The 14022-nt window shown below is 41.4% G+C and overlaps 1 protein-coding gene and 1 non-coding gene across 2 annotated transcripts; both read left to right on the top strand.

Moving 5' to 3' along the window:
- Positions 1-10676: 10676 nt before the first annotated feature.
- On the top strand, positions 10677-11594 carry NCU16411 (hypothetical protein). Its single transcript, XM_011395095.1, has 2 exons — positions 10677-10861; positions 10920-11594. The coding sequence occupies exons 1-2, from the start codon at positions 10693-10695 to the stop codon at positions 11201-11203; spliced, it is 453 nt and encodes a 150-aa protein (XP_011393397.1). The 5' UTR covers positions 10677-10692; the 3' UTR covers positions 11204-11594.
- Positions 11595-13318: 1724 nt separating this feature from the next.
- Positions 13319-13389, top strand: NCU15036. The gene has a single exon. It is a non-coding gene; the product is annotated as a tRNA-Gly (tRNA).
- The last annotated feature ends 633 nt before the right edge of the window (positions 13390-14022 follow it).

Below are 14022 nucleotides of genomic sequence, written 5' to 3'. Positions count from 1 at the left end.
TATTAGTAATACCTTTTAACGTCCAACGCTATTCTATAAAATACGTAAGGAAAGTTACTGTTTTAAAGAAAACCGTCCTACAACCCGGCGAAGAGACTATAGTAACTGTTTATTACAAACCCCTACCTAAAGGTCGAAACTTTATATTCAATTCTAGTAATAATAGTATAATAAATATAATAGTTAATTATAAATCCCTAAAATTAATACTATTTAAAAATTCTATTAGAGGAGTTCGTATAATCCTTAAAAAGTAGTATATCGGTTATATCGAAGAATATAAAAATAGTAGATATTTTGTTAGCGATTAGAATAAAATTAAAATCGCCGCCTTCTTTATTTAAATATTCAATACTCTAAACGAAAATCCTATAGTTACTATTAATAAAATTATTAAATATATTATAGCTAACTATATTCCCCTAATAAATTTCAAAATAAACTTTACCCCCGCTATCGAAACGGCCGTATATAGTTAATACTCTACCCCTAAATTAAATAAACTTCAATTACTAAATCTTTTAACCGTTTTAAAAAAGTATTTAACCTTAGGTATTTGTATAGATAGGTTAGAAATAGTTATTAAAGAAGGTGTTTATATTTATACAGCCGATAAAGACTACGCCCAAGCCCTAAAAAAGCTAATAAAGTCCTTTCTATTATTATAAAAGGAAGGGGGATTAGTAAATATACCTAAGGAGGAGTATATATATATACCTCTAGTAGAAGGTTAGTAGAATTAAAGAGTAACTATAAAAATATATCTATTAAATAAAAAGGAGTAGGCTATTATTAATAAAGTCTTTAATATACTATATAAGTAAAGGAAAATATAATAGATTATTTAGGTAACTCTATTTACGTACCCGGTATTCGTAGTTTAGAGAGAAATAAGGGATGGGAAGTAAAAAGGGCGGCCGGTTATTGATATAAAGGTTATTAATAGCCTTACCGTTCCTAATAACTACCCCCTCCCTTTATAAAATAAGGTTATTACATTTATATAAAGGAAATATTTTATTACAATTATTAATACAATAACTTTCTTCTACTAATTTAGAGTATAACCTTCCTACTGGAACTAATTAATTCTTATTACCTACAAAGGTCTCAAAGTACTAACTATTACCCAAATAGGATTCCGAAATACTCCCGCGTACGTATAGAGATTTATAGACCAGCTCCTTCGCAATTATAAAGATTACTACCGTACGTATATTAATAATATTATTATTATCTTTAATACTTAGGAAGACTATATCGCCTATCTAATAATTATTTTCAATTTATTTACTTCCTACAATATTTTACTATTTTCTAAAAAATCATTCTTAAGTTACTCTAACATCGAACTATTAAACTTTTAAATCGATAATCTAAAACTCTAAAATACCTAATAGTAAATTAAAATATTCAAAAAGCTCGTCTTCCTAAAATAATTAAAAATACTCGAATAATACCTAGGAGTATTAAAATTTCTATAATATTTAATACCCTATTATACTTAACTCTCCGAGCTATTATAGTATAAGAAAGTCCAACTCCTCGTAGTAAAACGTATAAAAAATACAATTATTAATAGTAAACCGGCTAAGTAAGTTATATATTACACACATATAAAGTTCGTCCCTATAAAAGACGAGGTAACCTCCTTTAAGGCTATTCAAACCGAAATCTATAGCGGAGCTATACTTTACTATCTAAACCCCAATAAATAAACCTTCCTTTAAATTAATAACTCTATTAAAAAGGGTTTCAATATAATATTCTTTTATTTAAAAAATAATTATATTTAAAAACCCAGCGCCCATATCCCTACGAATTAAATCTTACTAATTCTCTTTCTAAGTAAGTACTTAATTAATACTAAAATAAAATACAATCTATCTAAATTTAAAGTTACTTACCTAATTTAAATTATAAAGAGGCTCCGTACGTATATCCATTCCTATAATAAGACCGTTATTATCCTTATAGACTACTTAATAATAAAGGGTATTATAGAGTAAAAGTCCCTACATACGAGCTCTACGGATAAGGACAACCGGCGTCTAATTAATATATTTATTTACCTATCCTAATATAATATTAAAATATATTACCTATTAAGTAAATTAAATTTTATACCTAATATACTAAACCGGCTTCAAATTACTAATAATATTTAACTAAGGCCTAAGGGCATCCTAATATTTAATAACGTTTAGCTAGCAATCGACTAAATACACCTCACTATTACCGAAACCGTCTTAAACGAAGAATTAAAGAGCTAATTTATTATAATTTACTACAAAAATAAAAAGTACGCTACAATTATTACTAACCTATAGGACTTTCAATTCGATAATAAGGACGTTATATCTTTTCAACGCCCCAACTACCTATTTTCTATAATTAATAATATAATTTATACAAATTAATTAGACGGTACTAAAATACTATACGTCCCTTATAGCTATATATAGAAAGTTTTAGAATTCATATACAATAAAAAACACTACTTTAACTAAAATAGAATACTCTATAATTTAAAAAGATTTTCTATTATTAATAAAATATACCTTATTAAATAGTATATTTATAATTACCCGTTTTATAACTTAAATTAGACCGACCAATCCCCCTCTATAGGATAACTATAGCCTATCCGACCGAAATTTAATAATACGTTCCTTATACGAACGGTAATTATCGATTTTATAATAAGTCTACTAACCGTATTAGCCGAAAACTCCCTATAAAAATTATTTAATTAAATTACCTTTAACGCCCTAATACCTACTATTAATATAATATCCAAACGGACTTTACTTATTTTAAAATATTTAACCTATATAATAGAGGAATAGGGTATTACATTTATACAATTCCTTATCCTATCGGATTAAAGACTTCTATTAAAAATTATCTCTAATCGAAATAAAAAATTCACCTCCAATTTCTAACGAAGTATATAATAAGCGCTAGGTATACAATTCCTAATAATAACCGCTTATTACCCCTAAAGAGACAACGCTTTAGAATAAAAAAACTAAAATATTAAAATCGCTATTCGTTTCTATATTTTCAATTACCCTAATAATAATTAACTAAAATTAATACCGTCTTTACAATAGAATCTCAATAACACCTATATTAACGCTATTAAAGCATCCCTATACAAATATTTATTTAATTATCAATTATAAAGCCTATTAAAGTCCCTCAATAACCCTTCTTTATAAGAATATAACCCTACGCTTTATAATTACATCTATAACAAAACTAAATTCGCTATAAACTTTACTACTATTAAAGCTAAATAATTCTACAATCCTAATTGCAAACTAATAGATATTAAAATTAGTAATAAAATTTACCTAAAATTATACTACAGGTATTACCTTCGAGACCGTCCGTTTCGAAAATTTTCTTAATAACGTATTGGTCCTTTTAAAATTATTAAGAAGGTCGGCGAACTAGCATTTAAACTAAATTTTCCTTATACTATAAAAGGAATCTACTTAATTATATTAATTACCTATTTCAAACGAGCTTCTTGTAAGGAAGACCCCTTCGGACGATTTCCTCCGCCTTTAGGACCCGTTAAAGATTCTCAAAAAAATTTAGAGCTAGAATTAGGACTACAATATAAAGTAGAGAGGTTAGTAACCTATAAGGAATTAAGAGGAGGGAAAATAAAGTACTAAATTAAATAGAAGGGATATAGTAATAAGGATAATAAATAGTAAACGGAGGAATAGTTTAAGAATACTCCCTACCTAATTGTAGAGTATTAGGATAAGCATAATAGCCGGTTAAGGGAGAATTCTAGGAAAAGGGATTTTAGTAAGAAAGACCCCGGTAAAAAGGCTATACGAAGGAATACCCGGAGGAGGGATTAATCGAGCTACTACTAAGGATAGTAGCCTTTTTATATATAAGCCGGGACTTATTACCGGATATATATAATTAACTATAGAGTAGGGTATTAGGTTAATATATAGTTCAATTAAACTATACCCAATCCGGTACCACAGCCGAGGCACGCCTAATACTACAGTCGGGTATATACTAGCCGACTACTATTAGTAGGCGGCTCGCGGGAAGTAAGACCCACCCCTACAAATTAGGGTGGACCCCTGCCCAAGACCAGGGTCCTTATATAAAAGGATCCCTATCTAGGCCGGCCAATAGCCGTAAAACTTCCTTCTACATCTCGCTTTCTTACTTTAATATTATTAATTACATCAATAGATATTTGGAGTTTCTAAACAAACCCAACGAACCGTAACAATAATATAGTAAAATAATAGTACTAGCCAATATAATAGAAGTACAATTTTATAACAGTCTCATACTTAATATTATTATACTCGTTATAAAAATCCTTCCCAGAAATAATCTTATTGTATATAATAACCTAAGCACAACGGTTATTATAAGTAGTAGCGATATATATAATATTGTACAAAGAGACTAACTACTTTATCCTTACAATTATATTATTACTAATAATATTTTCTATATAACCTCGCTATATATATAAAATTTTACTAAATAGTATCGTCCTAAACCACTACTTATAAAGCTTACTATTATTTTACTTAACTTTAACTTCTTTAAATAAACTACGTTCTTCGATAGCGGGTAGTTTAATATAGCTAGCGGTAATATATAAACCAACTATATTAAATTAAACCTATATCAAATTAGGGTATTTGGGACGCAGCGGCGGTAGTACTATAGTAACCGGCTTATAGGCGGCGTAGGGTTAAGCTGGTAGTACTAAAGTAATTAATTTAGTTAAGGAGGCTACCTTACCGTCGTTATTGCCCGATAAATAAAATAAAGTATCGAGAGCCCGCTTCTTAGGGGTAAGGCGGACGGGGAATTATTACTCAACTTCGTTATTATTGCTAAAATCCTCTTTGCTATTAGAAATTTCAATAAGTATCGTAGGTTTAGGGGGGGAAAATAGTAGCTCTAGGACTAGGACTAAAACTAGTTTTAGGATTAAAATTAGGACTAGCTCTAACTTTAGCACGGTAGCCTTCCCCTTCTTAATAGTAGTCTTTTTAACAATAATCTTAATAGGAGTAGCCTTCTTCTTAGGTAGAGCAATCTTAGGGATAACTTTAATAAATTACTCAGTTTTACAACTCTTTTTTCTAGGGCGGAATAAGGCGCGTTATAGAATTATTAAACTAGGATCTTCCTAGTCTTAATCTTTATCGAAGTAGACTACTAGCGCGCCGCTTCGAGTACGGGATCGTTTTACGCCGGCGGGTTTTAAATTAAAGATTGTTTTAGGAAGTATTATTGTAATAGATTTAATTAATTACTAGTATTGTAATTACTTTGCACGTTGAAATAGCTTCAAATTAATGTAGAAATTATTATAAAATAATGAATTTTAACGAAGTTGTACAATACAGAAGTGCGGTGTGTATGTGTGTGTGCACGCACACACACCTCTTGCCAAGACTGCACAGGCGATTGAGTGTGGGAATGGTAGCGGTGACGCTATGGTAGCGGACGCCAATGAGATGAAAGAAGAGGAGCCGCATTTGGAACATTTGACGCTTCCGCGAGCACGCCCAAGTGGATTCGTCAAATTCAAGGGTCTTACTGCGATGTGAACAATAGTCCGGATGGACAGGACGCTTTTGACAAGCTAGACCCAGTGGGTATGCGGACTAATTTTTTCAGCTACATTGACTGAAAAAATACACGCCACCGAAATTCCTCCGGCAAGGCGACCAACGTCGCTCGTCTTCAGGTCTCCCAGCAAATGATGCGACGTCACGGAACCCTGTATCGCCGGGCGGTGGAAGATGTCTTGAACGGCCTTATGGCGGAAATTCAGCCGCCGCAATGTTTCGGAGGACGGACGGAAAAAGACGGTGTGTTTGTTCCTTATCTTTCCGACTGAAATTGGTTGTCTCAAACTGAAGTTATTCCCGTCCGGTCAACTACAGGCGGCGAGCGTCGCCGGCGATACACGGAGGGATGTCGTGGTGATCACAATGATAAAATGTAGAGTATCTGCCAAGGTGTCTTGTGGTTTTTATGAGTACGTAGAGGGTTCCGAGACTGTTGCAAAGTTACAAGAAGGTCAGAGGAGACATGGAGTTCAATCGGCCGGAGTGAAGTTGATCGAGGTTCAGTTCGCTAGAGGTAGGTTGCACCGACCCGCTCGCTGATTGACCTCTGTCTGATAAGCATTTTTGGAAAGGGCGAGGAACGAGTGGAAATGAATCGGATTGAGCCACCCACAAAGTTGGAAGGCAGGCGCGATCAAAAATTTCCAAAGTCGAAGCTCTTTCTGGAGTATGGCGCATCTCCTGCGACCGTTGTTCTTACCTCCAACCTTCAGTCATAGGCTGCGCGATGCAGCTCCGGCGCGACTGCATTTTCGGAAGAATCACAGGCGCGAACGTGGATGTTTTCTGGCAAGCCTCAGATATTCTTCTTTCCACAACCGGATATCCTCGCTGAAGAACGGAACACATCGCTACCTACTGTACCCGCGGCATCGAGCTGGGCTGCTCTGTTGTCGGTCGAGTTCATCAGCTTTGTCGCTTGACAACTGTGATATGTTCGGGAGAAACAAGAACTGGAAGTACTCACTTCCTTGCATGTGTCTGGCCCTCCCCTAACCTCTGACTTCGTTCTGACATCATTTCAGGATTATCACACACCGAACAGAAAACTGTCAGCAATGGCAATTTTCACACCCTCATCTGTTTTCATCTTGCGACGGGGAGGCAAAGCACTACTTTACGCCCAATTCAACTCTCACCCGCCATACGGCTCGTGGCTATGCTCGACTCAATCCGCCTCTCGAAACACCTTCTCCATCCAAACTTCCCTACCTCACTGATAACCTCGCGCCCATTCAAAGATGCCTTCCTCCAACTACATGTTCATACAAAGAAACTACCGGGACGGTAGCCATGGTAGTTCTCTCGTGTTAGCCTGCCTCGAAAACCAAAGTCAAGAAAATTAGTGTCGCCAACACGCCGGTCTTGTATTCTGATGCGAGAGCCCTGGCAAATTGCGAGAATGGACCGCCTCTTCGGTTTCTGCTGCCAAGCTTGGAGACGATTGGATGGTTCAACGGAGTGAGGACCGACAATAGGCCCTCTGGTGACTACGAGAAGATTGATGGAGCGAGTGCCGTAGGGTTTGGCGCAAGGGGCATGCTCTCACTCATGAGAGAATGGACGATGATACATCCCCTAACTGACCCGGAAACGGAAGAACTGATCGCTTTCCACTCCTTCTCGGTCAAGCCATACGTCAGTTACTCAATCATTCAGCCCTCTTGGGTTTCAACCTCACCTCGTCTCATGAGTGTCCCCGTCCCGGGCGTGGCTTGCCCAAAAATGATGACAGCATGATCTTGGTGTATCAAGGCACCACACTGTCATCATGGATATTCCGCTTTCCCTGAATCTGCTCAATATGTTGAAGGGTGAACCCGTCCTCTTTTATGATGGGGCTGAGAAAGCCCGCTTTGGCATATTCCCAAGGTACCCAGCAGTGTTAGTGACCATCAGATCCTTGGAACCCCATCTCGAAGATGTTGGTCTGCTTAAGGTAGCTCCGCCTGAAACTTCTGGACAAAGGTCTCTGCTGGTTTTAGCAGAGCTACTCAGTGTTGCCTGGGTTTTGTTCCTGCTTTGGGCCTGCGGCGACTGTCCGAAACAAAGAATCTTTGGACAATCCTACCTTCGGCAGTACCTCTGTTCGGGTTTATTTCATAATTACTAGACCAGACTCGTAAGGTAATTATCATCCGACCATTCAGACATCTCATACAGGAGATAAGATTGAAGGAACATCTCGGATCGCGGCAGGATAGGTCAGACCATTTTTGGGGCAGGATCAACAGCAGGGGAGTTGACAGCCTGGAAGGAAGTGGGTTAGGGGGAATATTCCTTGTAGACGTTCCTTGGAGCACGTCGTTTCGGCATTTCAGGAGATGGAAGGCACGCTTGCGAAGTGGGGCCCCAGAGAAAAGTTGAGTGGAAACCCTACCACCGCGGGTAGGTATCAGCGTGTGTATGTGGACTGATTCAAAGTCAGGAACGAATCAACGGATGTTTCATTGGGCCTGGTTAAACACGGCAGGTGCGGTAAGGCTCAGCTTGAATTTAGAAAGCGTTGGCAGTATCGAGTATCACATAGTACCTATGACAGTGACGGTCTGCACGTATCTACCTCTAGGTAGTAACACTACCACCAGGTTCCGTTCCCAATCAGGTTAGGGGGCCCATTCAGGATACGCTATTCACCTCCAATGGTAGAGGTATCATCAACTTCCACCCCCAATCTACCGAGGCACTTCTGCAAGTACGACGACAGAGACCTGGCCGTCTGCTAAATGGAATAACAGGTCACCTCTAGGCAATTTGGCGCGTCATGCACCACCCAACAAACCGATACCAAATCTCCCCGCGCACGACAAGTCACACCGATAAGTCCACAGTCACGAGCCGGCAGATTTTGAGACTGCGCTACAGTCCTACGCAGTACCCGTCCTGGGGATATGAGATCAAGGTTGCCGCCATACCTTTGTACCATGGTACAGTAACCCAAAAGCGCTTTTCTGCATCCTGGACCACAACTCCTCCATAATATGCGTCGCAAGCCCCACGGTCTGTTTTATTGGACTCTATTCGTCTGATTGATGCGCCTTATCAGTCATGTTGGAGACTCAAGCTCTGCCGGGACCAACGTATCAACTCGCATCTTTCGCCTTTGGGGAAGCCAGATCGTAGGCCGCTCGACCACGGATTCACCTCCTCCCGGCTTGAACGCATTTTGAAAACGATTTAATTGCGAACCAAGGCCGGAACTCACTTCTTCATTGGATTGCATGAAATAAGAGCCGCAAAGCTATGGGTGCTTTGACGCTTGGGGCCCCCGGCATCGACATCGACAAGGGGCCATTACTACCATGCCTTGTGTACACTACGATCATACCCAATCATATAGGGACAAGGAGGGCCGTTGAGCACGCAAGTGCCAAGCGGCAAGGGATCGAAGACCAACAAAACCCATCAATCTATCTGGAGTTGGCGGAATCGCGATCTCGACATGGCTTGTCTATCCTGTTTCTGCCAGTTGGCCAAGTCCTCGGTTCTTGAGTTTTGGGTGGCTCTGCATTTCAACTAATGCTGCGAGGTTCGTATTAAGATTGCAGTCCCGCAGTCGATGGGCCATCTGCTCACCTCCCACCATGGCTTCAAGCTCATGGGCTCCTCGTTTTCAGGTTTACGTTTACAATCACACACAACCGCGAATCAGGAAGCCTACAAGTCTCGGGTAAGGTTGCTTAGAATATACCACTTATATAAGAAATGGCGGGGCGTGAGCAGGTCTTCTTTTTATCCATTCTGGCCACGTAAGACATAACAGCTCGGTGCCAGTCCGCCGAGAGATCATTTGTTTTTAGTTCGTCACAGCGCCGCCAAGTGCGGACTAGCCTCCTGTCTAGGGCTGGACTCATGTTTCTTTTGAGCGCTATATACCCTGATCAATGTTACCTTGCTACCCCCTACTTGGGGGGTTCTGGCCGCCAAGTAGTCATCAACTATGGCCTCAATAATCTTCTTTCCTACTGAAACGGGCGTAGGAGTTGTTTGGAAATGCTCACCTTCTGTTCATTTGCTTCCCTCACCAGGCCTGATTCCCGATACCTCACACCCTTCTACACTACCTACGGATGGCCAAAGTCACTTCTCATCCCATACGAACATATGCCCATCCTTATCCGCACATTGAAATGCAGACGGGACAAGGCGCAATGTGAGGGGCTTGTACGCCTAACGCATGCTCACCCTTGAGCGCTGAGTGAATGCCGCACTAAGCTTTGCAAGCCACCAAAGCAAAGATTGACTTTGCATTATGCCCACGATTTTCGTTTCGGAAGTTGAAACAAAATTTATCCATTCGGTTTACGATCTCTACTTTTGTATGCGGCTGCGTAGTTCGTTCCTGAGAGTTGGGGAGGGGGAGGGTCAAATCAGGTCAGACCTACCTTCTCGTTCGGTGCTTTATATACCGAGATTCTGAAACACCGAACTGACCGTATCCATGGGGTATGTATGGGTTCGTCTCTTGACTATTTGAATAAGCAGTTTCAACCACTGCACTACCATGTTGACTACTCGTAATGCTAACCCTCTCTCTCTCTCTCTCTCTCTCTCTCTCTCTCTTCTGACCTTTCGTCTTCCATGCTATGGGTGTTAACGAACGATATTTTGATGCACGATATGTATTGGTTTCGAGTGGTATAAACCAGGATAATGTACCAGTCAAGGTTTCACACTGTGTAGTTTGGTTACTTGCGGAGCGAAACCAAGCACCTTAATCAAAAAATGTTGGAGACCCTGCTTCTAGTGTACCGTTAGGTACCTGCACATGGTTCTTCTGTACGCTGGCGTTCTTTCTTCTTCTCTCCCTCTTGTCTTCCCGCTCTTTCCTGTGTTCCTTTTTCCTATCGTTTCTTGTGTGGTTACTCGATCATATGAAAACACCGTTCGTGTTCGGGTCTTAGCTGGTTTTGATACCGTTGCTAGCTTATGCGACATGGACTGGATATCATTTTCAAGGAAGGTCAAAGCGCACTTCTCGGGGTCACTTTTCAGAATGTTCACCTTGCACTCCAGAAATATAAATCGACAAGTCTCACGATTTTAAATGATATCAAACATGACCAAGTCTATCTCGCATCTCTTGAAGTCGGGTTTGCCTCATTACACACAAGTGAATTCGCATCTACCAGAAGCCCTTTTTTTTTCCCTTGTGCGCGAGATCCTTCCAGTCAGGCAACCGTTGGATTTTCCCTTGATCGTCATCCAGCTTAACAGTACAGTACGCCCTCGTCCACTCTCATAGTTGTCCGGATTTACTAACCAAACTATCAGTCCCATATCCTCTGCATCCCGAATGGGTTGCTGGAGATTTCTTGGCTCATTCACGCTGCACACCATATCACCCACACGCCATTAGTTGTCTGCCAATAAACATGTGCAACTTTTTCAAAAACTACTACATCTACGCGTCATGCACCGACCCCGGTCTTCACTTCTACAAGATTGAGCTGGACGGTAGCCCACAAGGCGCCTGCCCCAGAGCGCCTCATGAACGATTCATCGTCAAGGGAGACAAGTGTGAGCATTGCCAAGGGTCGTTACCACTGCGAATCTGAAGTGAGGGCGGGGCAAGGGAGCCGTCATTCATTGTTGCATGGGGCTGGCTGCCGCCTTTGACAGCAACAATTCCTCATACAATATAGCAACAGTGGTTCTTCGATTCTTTTTTTTTATTTTTTCCTGCTCTCTGGTTTTCCCGTCTGAGGCTTTCACTCAACACTATATCCTATGTTTTTTTTTCCCCTTTGTTTTCTTACGGCGTATAAATGGTTGACGGTTTTCTGTGCCATAGCGAGGAGGCAAGGAACACCTACCGGATATTGTCATTTGAACGACGATAGTGGGGAAGAAACGATGGTCGTGATGAACAGCTAGTTTTGACTCTTTTGTTCTCCGGCTACTAAACTGTGGAAACAAGACATCAAATGGGATGAGCTGGTCTTTCACACACTGCTACTCGCCAGGCCCATGAACCGTATGCTCAGGGTCGATTTTGTACACCTGACGGATAGGTGCCCTAGGAGATCACTACGGGGGATTAGCAACTCCCGGGGGTTAGACATCACTGTAAAAGCATGAGGATAGACGCCTCAATTCTTGTGATATCGAATCCTCACATCTTCTCAATTTTCTCAATACTTGGTCGAGACCCATAATTCAGGCCACAAGCGAGAAGGCATATGCAAGTCATTGCAAAGCAGATGCAGGGTTTCTGCACTTAGTAGACCACATGATCAGGCGACATGAGGGGACCACATACTGTGTAGTAAACCCGTGCCGTCGGGCTAAGAAACTTGAAACTAAGCTCGTAGTGCAGCCCAAGGTGTGGAACGGTTGAGGGAGGTGGTCGTCAGGGCTAGAAGCGTCCATTTCTGGCCCCAGGCTTCATATCAGATTGTGCGTTTCAACTCGGGCAAATTCCACAGGAATGTTCTGTTCGAGAGAGGGCTATCGGTGTCAAGCGTGGAAACAACCCGATTTTCGAACGGTGTGATGGCGATGTGACGAGATTGGCGAAAGGGAAACATATCGACAGCGGATGGGGTCAGCCGCTTGGTTTCCTGAAAGTGGTGTAGCCGGGGGGGGGGCGACACGGAGCCTGGGATGTTGGCAGCCGTTAGTCTCGTCAATGCAAATAATTTCCGGCCAAAGGTCAAAGCGCTACCGACCAGACTATAGCATAGCTTGATACCTTTTGACACAGAATGGCATCAAAAGGCCCAAAGTTTTTGTGGTAAAGGTTACGTCTCGAGTTCCTTTTGGTAGTACTTGGAGGCACGGACCTCGGCGATGCGGGGTGAGGATCTTCCCTGTAACCAGAGACGGGTCGGAAGACCATCGACATCGGCAACATGGAATTCCGTACAAGGTAAACCGTGGATAGGATCCTTTCGTTGGCTACCTAGCCTGCCTTTTGTGTCAGCACGCGATGCAACTTCAGCGGCATTTGGCCGGATGACGCTATTGGTGTGCTTGGCTTGAGGGACACGTGGGAAACTGAGGAGTCGCCGCGGGGATGAGGGGGGGGGGGAGCGAGAAAGAACAAAAGGAGGAACTGAGGACGTAAGATCGAGAACCGAGTTCGAAGAAGTGAAAAGGTTTAGAAAACGGGACCGAGTCGGGGCAGGAGAGATGATGAAAGGTATGTACGTCAAATACGGTTAGATGTAAGACGGATACATACAGTAACTGAAGACTGTCCACATCATACATGCAGGAGCACTGCAGTCTGGGAGCTTCGAACGCTCTTGCCTTCTCTTGTCACATTTTGGTATCTCACTGTCACGCAGAATCCGATGTGTTCATTGTCTGCCATATTTTACCATGAATGATGTTGATTCCGCCAGAAACTTGAAAGTCAGCACGTAGTTTCAATCGCGCTACTTATGGACGATGTGCGGAACCTGCCATGCTGGGCGCCGGGAAGCGTACCCGATATGTGATAAGCTTCTGTGTAGTCATTTGTGTAGATGTCCCACGAACAACATCTCTCAGCTTCTTGTGCTAAGAAGAAGTAGTACTCTTGCATACACAGTATACCATATTAACTTACCCATACCTCGAACTCTCATCGAGATGTGCTATATCCAATCTGGATGCTAAGCCGCAAGATGTCGGTCCCTGTAGTGTATTTGTATATAGTAAGAGATTCTGGGTGTTTTCATCAATAAGCGCCAGTGGTTTAGTGGTAAAATCCATCGTTGCCATCGATGGGCCCCGCGTTCGATTCGCGGGTGGCGCAAAGTTGCTTATCTTTTTTCACCCTTTTATCTCTTTTTGTCCCTCTTTCGATGACTGCAAGTTATCACTCCGTTACCGGTGCGTAATTGTTATAGACATTCACCATGAGGTTCATCCTCGTTTCCTCTTACTATCTTTTGCTTGCCCGGGCAGTCCGGGCTTTTGGTCTTTTGCCATCTGCAACAAGTGGAACAATGCCCGTGATCTTCACAAGCAAGTGTTGAAGTCCGTGCCCTGGACGCCCCTTACCGGACCTTTCATTCACCTGCACCAGCCTTCCTTCCGGGTATTCGATTATCTTTTACGCTGTCCTAAGTTCTTTTCTCCTCTTTCGTCACCCATTCAGACTCTAGTAAAACCCATTTTGTCTCGTCGCATTTGTGTCTCCAACACAACGAAACCAACAACGGGTTACGTGTGAAGTAGGACAGTTGTATGAAGGCTTCATTCAACCTGCTCATTTGCATTAGTGCAAAGGCAAGGTATTTATGGACTATTTTATTTTCACCCTTCCGTCGTGTCATGACCTACTTGTATGTACTTGTTTTTTCCAGTAATGTTCACGAAAGGCGGGGGTGAGCATGCTCCCACTTACACCCCACACCCGACCCGGATTGCCACCATGGAACACTTC

This window comes from Neurospora crassa, linkage group I (genome assembly GCF_000182925.2).
Source record: "Neurospora crassa OR74A linkage group I, whole genome shotgun sequence".
Classification (NCBI taxonomy): Eukaryota; Fungi; Ascomycota; class Sordariomycetes; order Sordariales; family Sordariaceae; genus Neurospora; species Neurospora crassa.
The sequence above is the reverse complement of the archived record's forward strand: the minus strand, read 5'-3'. Positions and strand labels throughout refer to the sequence as shown.